The sequence below is a fragment of the Acartia tonsa genome, chromosome 9, assembly GCF_053477335.1.
Source record: "Acartia tonsa isolate MP-2025a chromosome 9, ASM5347733v1, whole genome shotgun sequence".
Classification (NCBI taxonomy): Eukaryota; Metazoa; Arthropoda; class Copepoda; order Calanoida; family Acartiidae; genus Acartia; species Acartia tonsa.
Window position 1 is genome coordinate 27589162 of NC_137268.1, and position 22341 is coordinate 27611502.

Sequence of the window (22341 nt, forward strand, 5' to 3'; positions counted from 1 at the left end):
TTGTTAGTTTGTCCGAGAAATGCAAATGGACATAAGGATATTGTACTTATAGAATATCATCGCTTCTAATAAGAACTAAAAAAAAAGAAAATATTACCTAATGACTTGTATAAAATTTCAGATGAAAATGTTGAAATCAATAATTTGCTGGAATCTGTCGCACATGAAACCTATTTCCTTTCGTTGCCTGACCTATACAATACCAGGGCTTGACGTATTTGAGCAGGGGCGTGCGTTCACTTCCACTCTGTACCACTCTTTTGACGTGGATCAACACTTAGCGTTTCGCTCGTCGTCGGTAAGGTGATAGGTTCGAATCTCGGCTAAACACCGCATTATAACTAAAGACGTTAAAATTGGTTCCTACTGCTGCTATGTCAGGTACGCGACATTAATAGTTAAGAGTAGGGGGGAATGTCTTTGCCCAAAACTGGAGCAATTCAATACTATGCACAGTTAGGACTTTTCAGACAAAGGTCGTGCAATCAAAGAGTTGGTTGTACGATGGGTGTTAATTAACCCCGGGTGTTTGGACAGAAAAGGAGACATTTGGCTCACCTTAGATATCCTGGCCGGGTTGTTGGACCTGGCGTTTGAGTGTCATGGTCAGCATCCCCGCCCGTATGATGTAAAAGTAGGTCCACTCTTGACCCGACCCACCAAAAAGACATGATCCTTGTTAAAAAGCAATAGGATTTCTGTCTTTCTGTGTGTACCTAAAGATCTCGCTAATCTTTGAACTGATATGGTTATTCTATATGTACACTGAAGCTTCTAATAGGTCTATTAAAAATATCCCCCAAACTTTTTTTCTTTTAAAAACTAAAATAGAAAGTTTGGGGTTTAATCCCCCCTCCCTTGGGTGGGCCCTCAGATGTAAAAATAAGTAAAATAATGATACCTAGTAAGAATTTATTGTTGAGATTATTGTACAATTCACTTCAGATGATATTATAAGGCAGTAGGTACATATGTGGAAGTGAATGCACACTTTTTACAGAACTATGTCAAAAGTCAAGTGGATACAATTGTCAATTTTGACTACTTGTCGGAGTGTAGGGAAATGCAGAAAGGGTGTGTCACCTATATCCGGACTAAGTTTTATTAGATTATTAAAGTACTTAACCTAGATAAATTCTAACTATTTCTTAGTAAAGCCGTGAAAGCATTTAGCTATATGGTAATTAATTGTAGAGCTGGCTGTCCACAAATAGTATAGGGGAGGTATCCTAGGGGATACGATAATGGGTGATGCATTGATGTATAATACCTACCTACACCAAATTGCTGTCAACAAAACTACACATTCTGTAGATTGAATTTTTTGGTTGAAAAGATTGTATACTTCTAGTTGGTACATCCCAATCAAATTTAATAGAATTTTCGAAAGTTTTTGAGCCAACTAATCAAGGAACGGAAAGGACATCAAAATTGGGGAAAGTTATTTAAAATAATACACGCACGAGTTTTTTTTTAACTTTTAATTTGTGATTTTAAATCTAAAATTTTTGGCGCATTTGGATATAATTGACCGTGTTCTGCTGAAAACTACCTAATACTTTTTATCGAAAGTTTAATTTAAAAGGCTTTTAAATACACGTTCCTGTTGTGTTCATTTTAGTGTTCTCGTGTATAGGGATGATTTACATTCATAGGATATGTAGAAATGCTCCACCTCTTTATGATTTGAGATTAATAATTCTGCATCAGTCTCAACCCTTATTCCTAATCGGCGGAGCTTACTCATTATTACCCAAACTTGGTATATATATGGCAGCTGTCCCATTTTAATCCACCCAAATGTATGAGATCTGGCCCTAAGACTAAAACATTTAGCCTGGGATATAGGTGTGGCACTCTGAACAGTGAGAAGAAAGTAATGGATTTGTTACCAAACAAGAGATTAACAGTTTTGTTGGACCAACTGGAATTGAAAAATGAGAAAGTGAGAAATTTGTGTTTTGAAAACGGAACAAACAAAGAAGAGCGATATAGGAGAGAAATAACTTTCTTTATGCAAGGATGTGTGAAGAAGTAAGATGGAATTTTTAGTTTTAAGGCAGCTACTCTATAATTATAAACAGTAGGCCAGCCATACTGTCACGCCCACTGTAATTGTAGGTACTTTATATTAGTACCAGCGACTGCGTTACTAGCGTCTAGATATGGAAGGAAAGGTGCAGTTGAACAGCCTGAAACCTTCCCAAGACATGTGCCCTAAATAAAACTGCCCTAAATGATAACTCAATCGGTAAAGTGGTTACCTAGTGACATCTTAACGAATTCTTAACTAAAATACTTTACCTTACCTCGTAAGGGCGGAATTCTCCTTCGATTCTTTTTTGATCATCTCCAGATTCCAGAGCATCATCGGCTTGTAATGGGATGCGATACTCGTAACGGTTCCACGACAAACGTAGGAGTCCCAAACGTAGGAGTGGAAAAACATCGGAGTGGACAAACGCAGGAGTCCCAAACGTCGGAGTGGACAAACGCAGGATTTTTGGGACAAACGTCGGAGTGGACAAACGCAGGAGTTCCAAATTTTTTTTTTCAATTTTGAATTTTTCTTTAATTTATGATTTTTTTTCAATTTTGATTTTTTTTTCAATTTTGAAATTTTTTTTCAATTTAGAATTTTTTTTCAATTTTGAATTTTTTTATCCACCCTCCCCCTTCCCTTTATTCGGTCCCCTTATTTTTCTTAGTTAGGTTAGGTTAGGTTATAGGCCAGGGGGCCGAGCGCTGCGGCTAGGCAGGCTAGGGGGCCGAGCGCTGCGGCCATAACCATTATTTTGCAGACAGTGGTATAAAAAAATTTCAAAATTGTCATATTATTAAAATAGCGGACACTCCTGCGTTTTACTTAAGCAATGTCCACTCCGACGTTTGTCCACTCCGACGTTTGGGACTCTTGCGTTTGTCCACTCCGACGTTTGGGACTCCTACGTTTGGGGTAGGACCCTCGTAACACCCAAGGATAATAGGTTAAGTAACATCCATCAGACAACCAACTCTTTGATTACACGACCTTTGTCTGAGAAGTCCCAACTGCATGGTAATGAGATAGGCCTGTTTTGGGCCAAGGCATTCCCTCTACTCTAACTATTTATGGCGCGCACCTGACATAGCAGCAGCTGGAACCATTTTTAACGTCTTTATGTATGACGCAGTGTCGGGCCGAGATTCGAACGTTACCTATTACCTCCCTGACGACGAGCAGATGCGCTACGCGTTGAGGCACGGTCGCGGGTTAACAAAAATACCTTGCTACTTCTTATTTCAGGATTGAATTGAGATATTATAGGATGCACGAAAAAAATTAATTGTTGTTTTTTTTAATGTTGCGCTACATGGACAATACATGTTTGTCCTTGTTATTGAATCTGGAAAAATATGCAATTTTGAAAAAGAAAAAAAGCCTACTTAGGTACCTAATTAGTTTTAAACATTTTTAGGTTTCACATAAACCCATCGCTCAATACTGTTATGAAACTTGTGAACATTCAACAAAATCATCCAGAAAACCTTAAAATGCTTAAGCAAGCAAGTAAGGAACTAAGCCTTTGAAATAATCTCTTGTTTCATGCAAATATATGAAAAATACTAGGTATTAATAATAACAAGGATAAGAAGTTTTGAGTTGATTAAAGTAGCTTAGTTTCACTCACTCTGTAACTGTTTACTAGAAAACTTATGAAGTTTACTGATTAAGATTTTTAAAAGATTATTTTTAATTACTTATAAATTTAGGGGGGTAATAATCAGCGTTTTGGAGCCGGAAGCCGTGGAGCCGCCATATTTTGCCGGAGCTGGAGCCGTAATTTTCGTTAAAAAATGGCTCCGGTTTAGCTAAATAAAGAGATTTTTTATAAATTATAATTTATTAACTCTGTTGTTTCGTGTGCAGTGCAAATGCCCCTAAGTTTTTCAAGTCCTTTTTTATTAAAAATTTAACTTTTAAAATCTAAAAAAGTAAATAATAGACTTTGCAAAAATAAAAAATGTTGATTTTTTCTTGATTCTAGATCGAAGCCGGAGCCAAATCCGGAGCCGCACCAAAATCAAACGGCTCCGCGTCGCTGGTAATCATTTATGTTCATTACCCCCCCCCCCCCTAATACCCTTTTTCGGCATCCTAGCTGTATAGAGTCTTGTTTACCTTTGAACTTAATGGCTTTGTTTTAAGCGGGGAAGAGTGCTTTATCATCGATTATCAATGATTCAAAGTTTGAAATTTGCACCATCAAACCCATCAAGAAAATTAACATTTGTGAAGGGCTAGATTATGACAGTTTTATCAATGAACTTAGGTGTGTCATCAATTCCGCCACAAAACCAGATTAGCAGAACCGCCAATATTACCAACCTATCTGTTAACCTATTTGTGGGAAGTTGCTCTCCATATCACTTTAACGTCAGGTCCAAAGATTAGGGGAGCCAAATATCTATTTTTTGTCCAAACACCCAGGGAGTTAGGTTAAGCAACACCCAACAGACAACCAACTCTTAGATTGCACGACCTTTGTCTTCAAGTCCCAACTGTTCATAGTACCTAATGAGTTTCGCCAGTTTTGTCCAAGGCATTTCCCCTACTTTAACTATCAATATTTTAGTTTCATCATATTTAAATTATGAAATTGGATGTTTATCTTCCAAGGTACCTAGTAGGTTGTATCAATGTATGTATGTCTCTCTTTTTTTTAAATTTTGCATAGCTTTGGTCTTTCTCCAGACTTTTGGGAATGCCTGTTTTGGCTAAAAATATAATACAAGAATATTTGTTTATAGCATCGTATTATAGACAGCTTTCTGCGGATATTAAAACTAAAAATTATAAGATTAAAACCAGTTTTGTTTGCCCCGAGAGGCCGAAGGCCCAGGCTAACAAAACTGGTAGGTATTAATCTTAGGATTTTTATCTTATTCGTGGAAAATTGTCTATAATACGATGCTACATATGATTTTTCAGTATGGCTGAGAACTTGTCTTAATCTAGCGGATATTAATTGGTTTCAAAGCCATTCCGGAAATAATGTTCAGATTGTGGTGGTAATTATAATTGCTATGTTCATATTCAGGCGGAAATGATGACTAACAATTAATTTAGTGCATTAAACATTACACAAATAAAGTTACACGAAGAAATTAATTTCATGAGAAACCTTTACATTCTCACAAGATTGTTGAATATTCCTCTTGGACAAATACTTGAGGAAAATGTAAATTCTGACGATAAAAAACTAGGTATCAAGTTGGATATACGAAGATAGGTTTCTTTTAAAGCTTTGTATAGTTAGGGTCAGTCCGTACATAATAGATAGTTCATTTTGTTAATTAAGGCATCTTAGAATTGTTTTATCAAATTAATTGCATTATTAAAACTTTTTTTTGTGCGAACTTAGACTGTACGTAAGTATGGACATACGAACTGGAATTATGATTTGTTAAGAGAAAAAAAAAGGATCATGGAAAGAAAACGAAGTAGCAGATTTTGTCATATTTTAACATTAGTTTTTGATAGGTTATTTTAGGTTAGGTAAATGATAATGATTGCCCGTAGGGGCTAGAAACGGAAGAAAAGCTACTGTGAAAATATGACAAAACCCTCTACTTCGTTATCTTTCCATGATCCAAAAAAAACACTTTTTTATTCCAAACTTGATCCGAAATTAGATTTGGTATTAAACCTGTTCCAAGCACATTCTTTAGAGGTGCTGATTCAACTCAACGTTTTTGATGAAATCCTGTTGAAAACAGTCAAATATGAGGCGGAAAAAAACGCAATTCTACAAAATCTCGCCTTCTCCACATTTTACCCATTCAAAGCTTTCAAGATCAAACAAAAATATCAATTAAGCCCAGTAGTGTATTATTCTCAATTAATAACAAGTGCCGGCTACAGCATGCAAACTGTAAGATACCTGTTCGGATCCAACCAGAATTTCATGCACATATTCCTAAAAAAGATGGAATTAAAACTAAAATTGCTAAATTATGATTTTCTGACAATCTCTGCTCGCTTGTCTGAAAGGTAAATATTATAATCGTTATGTATAAAATGTTACTGTTGTGTTGACTTAGGTTTTTCAAATGCATTGCCACTCGTTTCCCTCATTGTTTGAAGGAAAAGTTTTATACCGCTATTCGATAAAATGCTATTAAGAGTACCATTAAAAAATATGCTATTAGATTAACCAATGTAGCGTAATCTAACCCCTAAAGTAAAAACAAACAAACGAACTACCTTCCACCCCCAACCCATTATTATTAAACCACCGATATACTAGTTGTTAAATACACCTGGTTGAAATATAACTTTATTTCAGGGGTGTATATTATTATTCTGCAAGGGTTACCCTGCTAAAGGGGGGGGGGATGAAGAATTAACGGTCCTGAAAACAATTCAATGTTTTTCCCCTCCTTGGAGGGAAAAAACAAAATAATATAAGGAAGGGGGGAAAATTAATAAAATACCTGAAAAGCATTGTCAATTGAACATATTTTCCCATCCCCCCCCCCCCTTTTTTTTTTAGGTAAAAAAAATGAAATATTTTGCAGCAGGGAAAAAAATAAATGTTGTGCAGAATATATACTCCTGCTTTTTTTTTAGTAGCCAAGTTTTGGAGGCAACAAATTTGTCGTCAGAAAATGAGTGCGAGGAAATAAAACTAATGAAAAGCATCTATTTATCAAATCACTCTTCGATTGATCAAAGGGAACAAGTCGGATTTACGAATGAGGTTTTTTTTAGCTGCATCTGTACAAATTAAGTTTAAACACCATCGAAATCGGTTCTACAATGTCTTCAATCAAATAATATGATATATGCTAGATTTCGCGATCTGAGATAGCTGCAGCTTGAACTGTTCTTAACGTTTTTAGTAATGACGCGGTCCGTTAAATACTAAACCTTTCAGCCTTAACCCCTCACATATGTCAGTGCTCAAGGGGGAACTTTGAGAGAATACGCATTTTACCTTTGTATTACCGACTTGATCTTAAAACAGTGCAAGGGAATATTTTCTTAAAAGCAACTGGACAACGGGTAACTTATGGCTAGGACTGAAACGAAAGTCTTTTGCAGATTATGTCACATCCAAATATGGAGGTATGTCTATTACTTTTTTGTGTGTGTGAAGATTTTACTAGGTAACTGATAAGCATTCAAACTGAAATTGGAGTTTTGCTTGTGTTTCTTTTGAAAATCCAAAAGCTTTTAGTTTAAATTGTTCATCCATGTCTCGAGATGATTTTTTCAATTTTCAATCATCCCCCCACTAACAAAGAGGCTAGTGGTTAAGCCCATAGTCTATAAAAAAAAAAGGTGATAAGTGAGTCCATCTGGTTTTAAAAGAATAAAAGCCTTCAATAACTACCAAAATTCAAATCTCTGAACGCTTCAAACTTATAAGATACCACGCACTTTCATGTTTGTAATTGTTGCTTTTAGAAACACTTTTTCAATTAATAAACTTTTTAGAACTTGCCAACGCTAATTTAAACCGTGCCTCACACAAACAAAGTATGGAGAGATGCACCTTCTGGGCCTCGATGAACCTAAACATGATTGAAATTCTGGGCTTCACACATCAACAAATAGCTACAGGAACAAGGACGTACATGCTTTTTATGTTGTGTGTTATGCAATTTTTTTAACACCCCTAAAATGTTTACCTATCTTAAACTTTTTTTAGTTTTTGTAACCCATAATAATTTTTGGGGGCCCTTATAAACGATTTTTGAAAAGTAAGAGTTATATTGGAGGTTAGCTAAGTTAATAAATGTACGTATAAAACTTTGGGTACCAGTATAATATACAGTCCAATGCCCCTTCTCTCCTTATCTTATATTATCATTAAAGTTGAAAGGGAGATAAAATCTTTTCCTGGCACCCCAAAGGCATAAGGGGAGTTTTAAATCAGATACAATCACCAAAAAAAGTTGGTTAGGGGGGGGGGGGGTTGGTGGGATGAGTAATTACCCAGGGATGGAGGAGATATTTTGGTGTTTATAACACTAGTCCCCATCGTTGAAACAACTTTGTCGACTTTTGTTGAATTTTGATTAGTTGGATCATTAAGCTGAGTTTCCTAACATTTCAAGTTTCAACTACTAATTGTATTCTCCAGAAGGGGTAATTTTGTGTATCATCATTAAGGATTTACATCAAGTCTTTAACTATTGTCTTATCACATTAGATCCCTGGTAATGACCCCTTTGACGTCCTTATACAATATACAGGTACACAGGTTCTGACCTATCCTCCTATGGTGCTCAGAAACATGATGCAACAGATGGAAGAGAACCCCGAAGATTATCCAGGCATTATTCTTAATTTGTTTACAGGAATGTATAGTCTGCATGGGATCCCCTGCTAAAGGGGGGGGGGGGGATGAAAAATATGAAGGGGGAAAAAAAGTATACCAATGAAAACACCGGCTCATAATATTAACCATAAAAATTTTAAAAATCAGACCAAAAACCCCATATATCGGGGATTTATTTTAAAAATCATCAAAATCCTTTCATCACAGGCACAAAACTCCTTTAGATTGATGAAAAATTTTGACTAGGCCCTGTTTGTTTAAATTGCTTTAAAGACCCTATTATATGGGTAAATGAGAGAAGGTTTAAGTGAAAGCAAATATGTGATGATTTTAGGGGTGTATATTTTGCCAAAAATTTAAAGACCCTACTATATGGGTAAATGAGGGAAGTGTTTAAGTGAAAGCAAATATGTGATGATTTCAGGGGTGTATATTTTACCAAAAAAAAATTTTCTTCCCCTCTTCCTTTCTTTCCCAATTTGTTTTACTAAAAAAACTGCAAAACTTAGACCAGGTCTATAAGGCAATCAAAAATACCTAAGCTCTGACAAGGAAATATATTTAAAGTTGAATTATCCATTAGAAAGTATATCTACAGAAAAAGAATATCCCATCGACGACAAGGTCTTGACTGTTCCAACTGGCGAGATGACCCTAAAGCCTTACTGTTAGTGTGCTACTACATTGAAAGATCTTCAGGTATACCTAACTATACAAACATTCTTGTAGAAGTTCGGATGTGGAATACGAGAATATTTTGATGGGGGAATGTTTGTCCTTAATTTTGGTTGCTAATATAGTGTTCAGATATTAGTCAACACGTTCCTCTATGGTCAGGGGAGGGGATGTGGTGATATCCTAAGGGGTGTGGAGATTTCAGATAATTCTTAGAACTATACTAGTATACCTACAGGTAAAGCAGAATTTCACAGTTTTTTGGGGGCGGGGGGGAAGGATAATCTATATAATAAGCCATTGGTCCCTTTGCACTCTTTTAATTCGTGGTTACTGTTCGTAATAAAATATTGTTTTTACACCATATTTTTTTTTAGATTTCCCGAAAGCAATTCTGAAAAAACAGAGTTTGAAGCCAAGTATTATTTTGAATACGTTTTACAACAAAAGAGAAGAATTTCCATAGGACGGTGGCAACAACTGTTTGGATGAAGTTGAAAATCTTAAAAGATAATGAAATATAAATGCAGGGATGTATATTTTGCATGGGATCCCCAGTTAAACTGGAGGGGGCATGAAATAAATTGTGCAGAATATACACCCAAATATAATTAGGATGGTTTCAACCTTTAACATAAAAAAAAGTATACAAGTTGTTATTTCATAATTTACTTTTGATAGTGATAAAATTCTAAGGTTAGATTAATTGACAATATTAAGTTTTCGTTTAAAGATGGAAATTAAGAGGTTTGGGAATGTATGTAAGTTGTCAAATTATCAAACCTCAGAAAATACCAAATATAGTTTTTGAAGGAATTGAAATGTTAGGCATATTTTATACATTCAACAAGACAAAAATTATTATCATTGATTCATACAGCATTGAGCTTTTTTGTTATGTATTTGTTATAATATGTATAAAAATTTCAGATAAAGAAATGGTTCTGTAATCGTTTTAAAAAAGGATTTAGGTATATTGAGTACAGAACTTACCTACCTACTGACTCTTATTCGAGGTAAAAATCATAAAATTGACAAGTGAGAAGGTAAATTTTAACGTTTAGGCGGATTATAATAATATATTGACCAAAACAGGTTAATTAATAAAATACTCAGGGTATGCCCCTCTCCCCCTTACAATTTTTACTAATAAAAACTCTTCAATGGGGGGTGGGGATAGTTCAGTCAGCTTCATGGACTTTCTAGATTTTAACTTGGGCAACATTGTAAAGGAGAACCTAATCCGTCAAGCGTTTAGTAAGAATAGTTCCTTTGGTCTATTAGACACACGCATAGACAATGACATACATCCAGTTACTTTTATATCAGTATTTATGATTATATAAATATTGATATCATGTCTGAAAATAATATGATTGTTATTTATTAGGCTCAGAAATGAAGCATTGTTCTGTTAAGAATTGTAACTCTACTCCCACAGGTCTTGAAAATATATTATCAAAAGATCAAAGATTGTATATTCAGCATATTTTTCATTCAACAGTGGGGGGCAGGAATGAAAAAATATGTAGGGTGTATAAAGTGTACTGAAAACATCAGCTGATGATATTATCCATTAGGAAATTTTGAAACTGGACCATAAGCAATCTTGAATTATATTTTAAAAATTAGCAAAAAGCTACTTGTCCTCTCATCTACAGAACTAAAAATTACAATAATGGGAAATTTAATTTTAACTAGGGAAATTAAACATAAACCTAGTATATTCACCAAAAATCTACTCAGGTTCACTGCTGGAAAGTGCTTAAAATCACTTGCTCCTCTTCATGCATAGTTCCCTTTGGGTCAGTAGGTTCTATGGTCTGATTCAAGTATTGTATACTAAGTTGAATTATATATTTTTAACTAGACGGTTTGTCTTTTTTTTCTGTGAAAGATGAATGGATAGATTTGAACCCTTTTGGTTGGACCCCATCTCACAAAAGAAAAATAATTTGTCAGCTACACTTTGATCCTGCTGATATTTGTAACTTGAACAGTAACAAACTTAATAATAAACAACCGTTTATTAGAGCAGGCAGAAGACCGGTTTTTCCAGACAGGTATCATTTTCTTTTTATGAATAATAGGGATGATATAAAACCATAGGGAAAAAAGAATGATTTTTCAAAACTCTTCAGGAAGAATTCCTTCCCACTTTGCATTTTTTCCTGATTTGATAAGATAAGCATAGCAGTTTTTTTTCATTCAAGTATTTCTATTAATAATAATTATCAAGATTATGCATTTCCTATTGATACTTTTTTAACGGATATTTATATTAAATAAACAGTAAAAATATGTTAGTTCTTAAAGTTTATTCATGTTCCACTTTTAATTATGGGGAAATTGCCTAATTTTCTTTTTATGTCTGATCTAAAAATCTTGGTATTACTGGTCCGAATCGGTCGAACTTTTTAGATAAGCGCGCCGCAAATTTTTTACCCCCCCCCCCCCCCAAAAAAAAATTTTTTACCCCGGGGGTAAAATTTGCTTGGGGGGGGGGGGTAATTACCCTCCTGAAATCTGTTGGCAGGGGTAAATTTAGTTTAACCCCCCTAAAATTTACCCCCGGGGTAAAATTTTTTTTTGGGGGGGGTAATTTAAATTTATTAAATATTTAGTATTAAAAAACGCGCTAAAATACCCCCCCCAAAAAAAAAAAATTGTTTGGGGGGGGTAAATACCCCCTCCTAAATGGTTGGGGGTGCCTACGGCACCCCCAGGGTAGGGGTAAATTTTAAATGGGGGGGTTAAAATGAAAATTTTTTTGGGGGGGGGGTAATCGCCCCATTCCCCCCCCCCCCCCTTGGACGTCTATGCCTGACATCCCCCACTTTTCCCTTAGAAGTTTGGTGAAGCAGATAGTATTTTTCATTCTCTTTTCTTTTTCAGAAATTTAGAAGACGTTCATCATATTGAGGTGGAAGAGATTCCAATTGAGGATGATAATGAAATAGAAGATCATAAAGAACAAATTATCACTCCTAAAGATAATTCCAATAGTTTTGTAGCTGATATAAGAGCCAACAGCGCAATGGACGATGATTGTATCATAGACCTTGACAATTTGCCATTTGACCCTCAAAAATATAAATATTCATGTGATTTATGCGGTGGATTATTTCCAGTAAAGGGTCTCTTGATTAATCACAAGATTAAGACGCACAAGACTGAGGACAAACTCTTTTCTTGTAATATTTGTGGCGGATTTTTTCCAACTGAACAACATTTGTTAGAGCACAAAAACAAAACTCACTCTGAGAAAGTTAAAATATTATCACTTTATATGTGCGAAATATGTGAGAAGAAGTTTACAGTAAAGGATAAACTTTTAAGCCATAAAAAGAATAAACATCCCCAAGAGTTTAATCGTTACTCTTGTGAAGTGTGCGAACAAGATTTTGAATCTAATAGAAATTTGATGGTTCACAAAAAGACAACTCATATCACAGAGAAATTGTATTCTTGCGAGATGTGTGAAACAGAATTAACCTCAAAAAGTACACTTATTATTCACAAGAAGACTCATGTGTCCAAGGGTCCCGATATTTTATATTCCTGTGATATATGTGATAAAGATTTTGCCTCTAAAGTTACATTGACTGCTCACAAGATGACACACAAAGATCAAAAGTCATTTTCTTGTGATATATGCAACAAAAGTTTTCTAACAGAGGGCGGTTTAACCAATCACAAAACAGTGCATCTAATCTCTCAGTTAAAATCAGGTCAACTGCCAAGTTCTTTACCTAAAAAGGACAAAGGAAAAGATTTGAATGATGGTTGTGATAAAATAACTGAAGATAGTGATGATATACAATGTTTAGAGGAAAATCCGATTTCTATTACTTCTAATGAATCAAAAGCCATGTAACTATTTTTTATATGTTTATTATACCTATCAAATTTTCAAATGAATATTGAAAATATATATATACAATACATACATGCATATAATCATTATTTGTTTCATAAATTATTTCTATTGGCAAAGTTAACTCTATAATTAAGGAGTGTTCGTAACATGTTCCTATATTGGGCTTTGCAAAGAGAGTGTGTATCTTGATGAGGTGAAATATGGAAGGCAGATTATTAGGGGGCGGAGGTTTTTTTTTAACCCCCTTTTGCGATTCCCTCACGCACGATCATGGTCTGCAGTCCGTCCGACCACCTAATTTAAGAATATCTTTACTATATACTTAACTAGCAGCTAAAGCCCTCTAGGGGCACTTGAGGTAAGGAGGAGGGAAAGATTAGTCGAAACCCCTAATTTTCAAGTTTAGTTTTTAAAAGATAAGTAAAATGAAATTTGTGAGAAATGGATCATTTTTTCTAGGGTTGGTATCTCTGGATGACGATATTATCCTTCTTCCAAATAGTTACAAACTTTCATGACCTATGAGAATCTACATTGTTAAGGAGAACCAAATAGGACCCGCAATTAGCAAGATTTTTCGGTACAGATAGTCAGTAAATACACACACATACATCCCGGTTACTTTTATATAGAGAAAAATATTTAAGTTGGCTGTATTTTAATTTGAAACATGTCGGCAAAAATGGTTTTATTTTTAATTGTTTGCCTGATTTGTCAAAATTTTTGCTAAAACATTTAAATACTGCGTTTAGCAGCGTAGCCACTCAATAACTATTGTCTTTTTCCTTCTGTATGTCAGAGTGTGCATAATAATCATTGTTTTCATTAATTATCAAAAACTGTGATTTAATGTAGATTCCTCCAACTGCGGGAAAGGTTGTCCTGTTAATAATTGCTGATTTTTGCCCCTATTTACCCTTAAAAACTAAATTTGTAAACCCCAAGCTAATTTAAGCATCTAGTTGAACCTCAACTGCAAGAAAAATATAAAACTTAACTATCAACTTTAATAGTATTACCAGACAGCTGGTATGTTCATTTCAAAATAACAATTTTTTTTTAAATTTTTTTTTGAGAAAAGTGAAGCATCTCTAAAAGTATATTCATATTCAATATTCTGTATTTAAGTAATTCTAGGATATATTTTTATGAAATGTCGTTTAGACTTCTAAATGATGTCGAAAAAGCGTAGTTTCTCAAAAATTTTTAATGTTTATTTTCTAACAATCTGATTAGTTGAGCTTCGCCTATATGGATGTTGTCATATTACAATGGATTTATGTTCTTTAATAGAATAAAATAACGATCTCCCCTCCCCTCTTACTGGATTAACGGCCCGAACAATAAAAGCGATGGGAACTTAAAGAAAATTTTTCCACTGACATAATATCCACGTACATTCGACATCCATTCATATTACGTAAGTTCTGTAAGGATTAAAACCATGTGATTCATTAATTAGACCTAGCCAGTGATAGCGCACAAAAAAAGAACACCAGAGTGGAAGGGGACATTGACCTGTTTATTACACTAGTCCTCGAAGTTATATGATGACATTTTTTCATTAGTTGGCTTAACAACTTTGCGGACTTGAATTGAATTTTGATTGGTTGGTTCATTTAGTTGAGGATCCAGACGTTCAACAACTACCTGTAATCTACAGATGGGATAATTTTGTGTAATTGGGGATTTATCGGCCATTGTCTTATCCCTTTAGGTACCTGGAAAAACACACCTTAAATAATTTAGGGTTGGGCCGGATATCCGGTGTGGCCGGATATTGAAACTATCCGGCCGGATATCCGGCTATAACTTTTTTTATATTTTACACCAAAAATATCTGCTTTTTAAAATTTTAAATGGCTATAATTTTCTTATTATTGAAGCTAGAAGAACATTTTTTGAATATGTTTATCTTTATGTAAATTTTATATATGAAATCTGAAAAGTTTATTAAAAAAATTTTTTTGCTACTTTAATATCTAGTAATTTAGCCGGGTATCCGGCCGGATATCCGGTAATTTGGCCGGATAACCGGATATTTGCCGGATATCCGGCGTTGGCCGGATATCCGGCCAAAAAAGTATCCGGCCCAACCCTATTAAATATAGAAAAATGTAAAGCAATGAATTTATTGACCATTTCCTTAGAATTTTTCTCTTTGGTTATGTAATGCACAATTCTATGCAGAAAAATAAAATTATTGTAGCGCAGCTACTTAACAACTTTATCAGAATTATTGGTTGAAAAGTTTAGAAACTGCAAGTTTTTAAGCCAGCAATTGAGAGGACGTGTCTTTAAAGCTTTGGGTACCCTTCCTATCTAGCAACCAAGGACGTCCAAGCCTATTATTTTAGGGGGGGAGGGGGTTAAGCGCCAAAAAATGCTTTTATCCCCCTTAAAAATACTGCAAAACTTATTTACTTTTATTAGTCCATTGTCCGATTATCTATTGAACCAAAAGTTGCGTAATACATAAAAAGAAGAAAATTTAGTGTTAGTCTAATTCAAACCATTTTTTAATACTGTGGTTTTTGTTATTTTTTAAGTTATTACGTAATATTGATGTCTTAACAGTGTTTGGTAATGATTTGCGTCTGTTTATAGACTAAGGCAATGCGCATACTCTTAACATTTCTTGTCATGATTCTGTCAGTATCATTTGGAAATATTTCTAACTTGTGTAGTAATGACGAGGTTTTAGTCGAGACTCGATTTCGTCACCTGCCTGACAATGTATTGATGGATGTTATCTAAGATATCATTCGTTGATATATATTACAGGAAGTAATGGGTAATTTGATTGTAAACTATACTGGTTCCCCCAAATGGCGCGATTTTCCTTTGGTATCAAGTGATCATCTAGAGAACCCAAGGACGGGATCTGCTTGTAATGCGTTGCAATACTCTAATGCCCTGTGTTTGATATTAGTAACAGACAACCAACTGTTTGATTGCACAACCTTTGTCTGAGAAGTCCTAACTGTGTATGTTTATGGGCCAAGGAATTCCCCCTACTCTATTTATGTATAAACATACATACAATCCTAAATGCTTATTTCAATTTATATTTCTTTAGTTTACTTTATTGTGTGTAGAAATAAAGATAAAAAGTGAAGTATAAAACAATGGCAGATAATTATCCACCTCCACACCATGGACAATCAGTTGATCAGGACCAACCTCCAAATCAAGTACAATTTTACATTAAATTAAATCAATTAGTGTTTTACACTAATCAATTCTCAATATTTAATTAGCAAATTCATTCAGTTATAAAGTTGATGCATAGTTTTACAGAGAAAATTCTCCCATGATTATTTTTTCATTTTCCTTCTAGTTGTTTCTCGAAATTGAAAACTCAGTTTTTTTGTTGTAAACATTCAAATATTGATTTTAATTTTTATCCATATGTATTTAGAAGTAGTTTTATTTAAAATTTATGGACAGTATTATTTATCTATCTATGATACTAGGGATTGCCAAGCCCCCAACCTGGCCAACCACCCTCCTACAACCCTTACTATTCCCAACAACAACAATCCTATCCCCTACAGCCTGTAGTTCCTGGCCAACCTCAACAATTCCACCCACAATATAAAGCTACAGGTATTATTAAAATTGTCAAACAGAGGATCGATGCTAAAAATAAGTAAATTTCTGTTCAACAATTTGACATAAAAAAGTAAGTTGGTCTTATGATTAAATGTTTCTTGATGTCAGATACTGGATGTGTCTATTATACATGACTTTCTTATTAACAAATAAGGTATCTTGATGTCAGATACTGGATGTGTCTATTATACATGACTTTCTTATTAACAAATAAGGTAGTTAATACAGAGGTAATGCATATCTTAATTAAATTATTTGTTTATTTATTAGGAAGAGTTGGTAAAGAATCCTTCAGCACAACTTGTAACAATTGTGGAGCAGTAATGAATACAGAAGTGCATGTAGATACAGGAATTGTTGCTTGGGCAGCTGCTGGTAAGGCTTTTGATCAATAAATTTCATCATAAAATAACGTGGCATTAATTCTTGGGCTTTTTAACACTCTGAGATACTAGAAATGTTTAAAATTAACCCATAATCATTATTTCATTTTGCATGACATAAAAAGTTATAGAATATAGAAATGCCTTTGGTCATCTATAATACAAAAGTAGAACGATGTCTGTCTGTCTGTCTGTCAGTCTGAAGCTTAAGATCTCAGTTACCACTGAACTGATTCAGCCCAACTTATCAGGAAATATACCTACTGGTCCTGTGATGGTTTTAAGCTGTTTTGTTTAAAGGGAGGGAACACCTCCAACCTCCTCCCCCCCCCCCAAACAAAAAAAAAGGCTAGAGGCTCGGGGGTGAAGACCTGAAGCCGCTAGTACAATAAATAGTAGCAACTTATCACCATTTTAATTAAGTCTTCCATTCATAGATTGTGCAATAAAACAGTTGTTTATCCATGGTTTATATTTATATGTGCATTAAGTTAAATTCCTAATAAATTATCTCTGAGTACGCTCATTAAAGCATACTTTTTAGTAAAAAGTATAAGTGAGAAAGAAAGGGGTAGGTTTCTAGTAGAATCCGTAAAGGTGTGTGTTTTAAATCTTAAAAATAGTAGTAGAACGATAATATTCACCAAATATGTGTATTTCTTATTGAAAAGAACTATAGACAAAAAAATTGTTTAAAAAGTTAACATAAATTTTGATCGTTTGTTTAGATTAAAAATATTTTTGATATTAATTTAGATTTTAAAAATTACCTTCATGGAAGATGTTTTTACTTGAAGCAGTGCTACAATCAAATTGACTAATAATCTCTAATTAATTTAGGTGTATTGGTGCTAATTGGCTGTTTTCTTGGATGTTGTCTCATTCCACTTTGCATGGATTCATTGAAGTAAGTAAATTAAAAAAACTTAGAGTAAACACTTAAAAAGATAATTGTTTTTAACAAGGGGGGGGGGGGAAGTTTTGACACATTTGCGTAAACAGTGAGTATAGGCTTTATCTTTGGACTGAGAGGATGGGTTATTAGAGATAAAATCATTCTTATATGATGAACTTCCCCCAGATTTAAGATTTTTTGGATAGATTTCCAGGTTCCGGAGCTCCAGGCCTCCAGGTCCTCTCTGTACAGGTAAAAATTAAAAAAAAAAAATTTTTTGAAGAGTTAAAAGTCAACTTATGATACAAAATATGCATTTTTTTTCTTCAAATATGTGAATAACATTCAAAAATATGCATATTTTGTTTCATAGGTTGACTTCTAACTCTTCAAAAAAAAAATATTTTTTAAATTTTTACCTGTACAGAGAGGACCTGGAGGCCTGGAGCTCTGGATCCTGGAGGCCTATCCAAAAAATCTTAAATCTGGGGGAAGTTCATCATATAAGAATGATTTTATCCCTAATAACCTATCCTCTCAGTCCAAAGATAAAGCCTATACTTACTGTTTACGCAAATGTGTCAAAACTTCCCCCCCCCCTTATGAACAAGCTTGTAGCCTGTTGTCATATCACATCATTCTATGCAAGTTTTAAAATTTTGAAATTTTTGGCATTCTATAAGACCTTATGACTAAACAATATGCTTTAAAATAAACTTGACTTTCCTCGCCAAGTTTTTAAGAGTTTTTACTTTTTTAGGGAATACACACATTACTGTCCACAATGTAAAGCCCTGGTTGGAAAATATAGACCTTAAACATACTCCTGTGATATTTGTATTTCTTGACTTAGAAATAAATATTGCTAATAGATATTTATAAAATGTTTATAAAATGAATTGTTAATATCTTTTACCTTTTTTGGGTAAGGTTCTTATTGACTTCAAGTTTATTCCTCTCCCATATCCTAAGGGCATCATAATATAACGATGGTCAAAGTAAATTACATAAAAATGCTCATAACAATGGGAAAACATATTTTGATACTGATACCCAAAAAGTTTGAAAATTGGATCAAAAAAATCCCAAATATATGGGGAAATATGTAACACATATAAAATTAGCCAAAAACCTGATAAAAGGCAGTCTGGCCGCCATGGTTGTTTTCTTGAAACGACAGAAAATTAAATTTTTATATTCTTAACTTAAAAAATTAGGAAAATCAGACAATATACACTGACGATATGGAGAAAAATGTGAAAAATAGCCTAAAACCTACTTAAAAGGCAGTCTGGCCGTCATGGTTGTTATCTTTAAAAGACGGGAAATTTAATTTTGATATCTATAATTGAAAAAGTTTTGAAAATCGGACCATAAACACTGAATATATGGAGAAAAATGTGAAAAATATAAAAATAGCCTAAAACCTGATAAAAAGGCAGTCTGGCCTTCATGGTTGTTTTCTTTAAATGACGGGAATTTTAATTTTGATATCTTTAACTGAAAAAATTTTCAAAATTAGGGTGCGTCACATAAATCGGAACATTTTGTAATTTTTAAAGAAATGAACATAAAATCTTCAATTTTAAAGATTTTATTGAATTTTAAAAACTGGGAAGCAAAATAGGTATATGACTAGTAGATTATTCAATAAAATCGCCGCCAACCTCAATCACCGCCTCTACCCGCCTCCTCAACCGCCGGCAGGTCCAGGTCAAAATGTACCTGTCCAAGCTGGCGTAGTTCTCCTTGATAGTGGCAATGAGGGAGGTCTTTGTGGCATGGGCACGTCTATTGGTGCATGCTTCAAAGTAGCCCAACTTTCAAGCTGCCCTAAGACCGGAGGCTCTCATTAGGACCACAGTTGAGCTAGAACGACGTTCTTTACCTTTTTGGAAATGGCATGAAGTATTAACTAGGATTGTCAGCGCAACCCATAGTCTAAAATGAGTTTTAAAGTTCCTTATGGGTCCCTGAAATCAAGAACCGAGAAATTTTCATGAATTTTCACGATTTTTGACGTTTTTGACATCTCAAAATATGCCACGTTCCACTTTGCTGGAGTACTACGGCCAAGCCATTTCAGATAGAGAGCTCTAGTCTTTTCTAGTGTCTTACTTATGTATCTAACAGTATCGCCATCAAGTTGCATAACTCTACCTCACCTAAAGATGGGCTAAGGTCAGATTTAGTGGGCCCTAGTCGAGAATCCAGATTAAACCACCGGCGCATTTAGAATCTGCCTTGTTGAACACATGCTCAGCAAGCTCGGTGTACACGTGTATCTTCGTCCAAAGATTTTTTTGTGCTAAAAGGTCATTACCTAAGCTTTCTATATTGGGGTCAAATGTCCTGATTGGTCAAGTAGTTTTTGAGCTATGGCCGTTTAAAAAATGTCCCGATTTATGTGACGCACCCTGTACTTTTTCTCATATTCAACTTTAAAACAAAGCATAGTAATAAAAAAATTAATATTGCAAAAAATAATTTAATTGTTTTTTATTAAACCTGGAATAAAGAGTAAGGCTTATCTTTAATTATATTTCTTCAATGATTTTGCAGTATGAATCAGCTTTCCCAAATTATTGTAATTGTACATAAATAAATTTGTATACTTTCTTTCTTCATATGTTTATTCCTGGTGATTTTAATATTTTATTTCAATGTTTGTAAACAAACAGACAGAAAATTTGATGTTTTGCTTTATATCTGGTGTAAGGCTTTCTTAAATTGGGGAAGAAAAGGTGAAAATAAATATGCATTTGACGAGATAGCAATAGATTTTTTCTTAAAATCAATTATAGGGCTAAAATCTACAAACAATACATAACCTATTTTTACATTCCGCACATTGAAAAGCAATTTAGACCTTCATTTGGGCCACACTAATAAACACTAAAGATATGGAGAAAAATATAGAAATAGCCTAAAACCTGCTAAAAAGCGGTCCGACCGCCAATGATGTTTTATGGTCAATTGTGCTCCTTAATGATGGGAATGTTGTCAAAAAATTTCAGAATTCTATCTTTTATAGGAGCTGAGTAAATCCCATTTCCCCCATAGCGTTACGGATGGATTGACGGACGGACAAAGTGAATTATAGAGTAGCTTCGCTAAATGTTTTAATTTGATAAAATACTGGTTCTTGAGTTACGTAATGGTCACCCGGGCAGAACTTAAGTTTTAGGTTGTTTATTGTTATAGTAATTTAAGTTAAATTATATCTTTATCAATATATTTCTGATGCCCAAATAAATATGTTATAGATTACATTATAGATAGTTTTCCGCGGAAAATAAAATGAAAATTTTAGAATTTTTAACTATTTTGTAAGGACATATGTACGTACCTCATATATGAATTTCTAGCATTGCAAAAACTGATAGTCTATTCTAAGTTTACTCTAAACGATTCAGCCATAAAATTATTCTATGAATTTGTCATATGATTCACTTCTTATCTCTACCTTTTATATGCAGCGCTGCTTCTCTATGATTAAATAATTTAATATGATGTTAGTCTGTCTGGTCTTAAACAGCATTATTTTATTTTTATATTTCAAAGTTGGTTTCCCATAAAGAACTGTACCCTACAGAGTCTAGATTTCTTTATTGCTCTAAAGTCCAGTTTCCTTTATAATGATCAGTCTAGACTACTTGGTGCTATACAGATTGTGTAGATATTCAGGGGCGTCCAAGCTTTTTTTTTGGGGGGGGGGGGTAAAATTTTTTTAAGGGGGGGGTAAAATAGCGATTTTTTTTTACCCTCCCAAAATTTTTACCCCGGGGGTAAAATTTGCTTGGGGGGGGGGGTAATTACCCCCCCTGAAATCTGTTGGCAGGGGTAAAATTTGTTAACCCCCCCAAAATTTACCCCCGGGGTAAAATTTTTTGGGGGGGTAATTTAAATTTTATAAAAAATTTAGTATTAAAAATGCGCGCGAAGCGCGCAAAAATTTTTTTTTGTTAGAGATTTTTTATTTTGGGGGGGGGTATTTACCCCCTCCTAAATGGTTGGGGGTGCCTACGGCACCCCCAGGGTAGGGGTAAATTTTAAATGGGGAGGTAAAATGAAAAAAATTTTGGGGGTGCCTACGGCACCCCCAAATTCGTTTGGGGGGAGGGGGTAATCGCCCTATTACCCCCCCCCCCTTGGACGTCTATGTAGATATTATTAGATTTTATGACCCTTGATGCTGTTGAATCTAAGTTACACAGACTGTTCAAAGCATCTCTATAATCTAGTCCTAAAAATGTAATTATGTAAGAGTTTTGATACAAATTTACTTACAATTTTGGTTAGTCTTATTTCTAAATATTCTGCTAATTCGGTTGTGACACTCGATAAGTTTAACGTTTGTTTGTTTTACCATTCCATTGCTTCGATTTTATGGATGTTGTTATCCTTGTTTCTGTAGAAAATCCGTGAAAACATTTGTGTATTAGTAATAGCTAAACACCTTTACTTTTGCACTAAACTATATTGTTGTAGTGATTATAACTAAGGATAGGATAATAGTTATTTATCGCATCGTATTATAAACAGCTTTCCGCGGATATTAAA

The 22341-nt window shown here is 34.2% G+C and overlaps 3 protein-coding genes across 6 annotated transcripts; all 3 read left to right on the forward strand.

The window, feature by feature from the left end:
- The first annotated feature begins 124 nt into the window (after positions 1-124).
- On the forward strand, positions 125-9944 carry LOC145328660 (uncharacterized). 3 transcript variants are annotated; one of them, XM_080172440.1, is made up of 13 exons: positions 125-222; positions 997-1074; positions 1849-2034; positions 3459-3550; positions 4190-4313; positions 5111-5247; positions 5677-6034; positions 6617-6716; positions 7009-7111; positions 7484-7604; positions 8240-8325; positions 8955-9029; positions 9383-9944. In XM_080172440.1, exons 1-13 carry the CDS (start codon positions 128-130, stop codon positions 9469-9471), a joined length of 1644 nt encoding a protein of 547 aa, XP_080028566.1. In that variant the 5' UTR covers positions 125-127; the 3' UTR covers positions 9472-9944. The 3 variants fall into 3 exon arrangements, with proteins under 3 accessions (XP_080028566.1, XP_080028565.1, XP_080028567.1); XM_080172439.1 differs by having other exon boundaries at positions 126-223; positions 998-1074; positions 6614-6716; XM_080172441.1 differs by having other exon boundaries at positions 126-223; positions 998-1074; positions 1867-2034; positions 6614-6716.
- On the forward strand, positions 9940-12965 carry LOC145328661 (uncharacterized). Of its 2 annotated transcripts, none has more exons than XM_080172442.1 (4): positions 9940-10021; positions 10396-10446; positions 10876-11068; positions 11901-12965. In XM_080172442.1, the coding sequence occupies exons 2-4, from the start codon at positions 10404-10406 to the stop codon at positions 12880-12882; spliced, it is 1218 nt and encodes a 405-aa protein (XP_080028568.1). In that variant the 5' UTR covers positions 9940-10021; positions 10396-10403; the 3' UTR covers positions 12883-12965. The 2 variants fall into 2 exon arrangements, with proteins under 2 accessions (XP_080028568.1, XP_080028569.1); XM_080172443.1 differs by having other exon boundaries at positions 10903-11068.
- Positions 12966-15723: 2758 nt separating this feature from the next.
- On the forward strand, positions 15724-18649 carry LOC145328663 (lipopolysaccharide-induced tumor necrosis factor-alpha factor homolog). Its single transcript, XM_080172445.1, has 5 exons — positions 15724-16079; positions 16362-16494; positions 16771-16875; positions 17724-17790; positions 18539-18649. The coding sequence occupies exons 1-5, from the start codon at positions 16014-16016 to the stop codon at positions 18594-18596; spliced, it is 429 nt and encodes a 142-aa protein (XP_080028571.1). The 5' UTR covers positions 15724-16013; the 3' UTR covers positions 18597-18649.
- The last annotated feature ends 3692 nt before the right edge of the window (positions 18650-22341 follow it).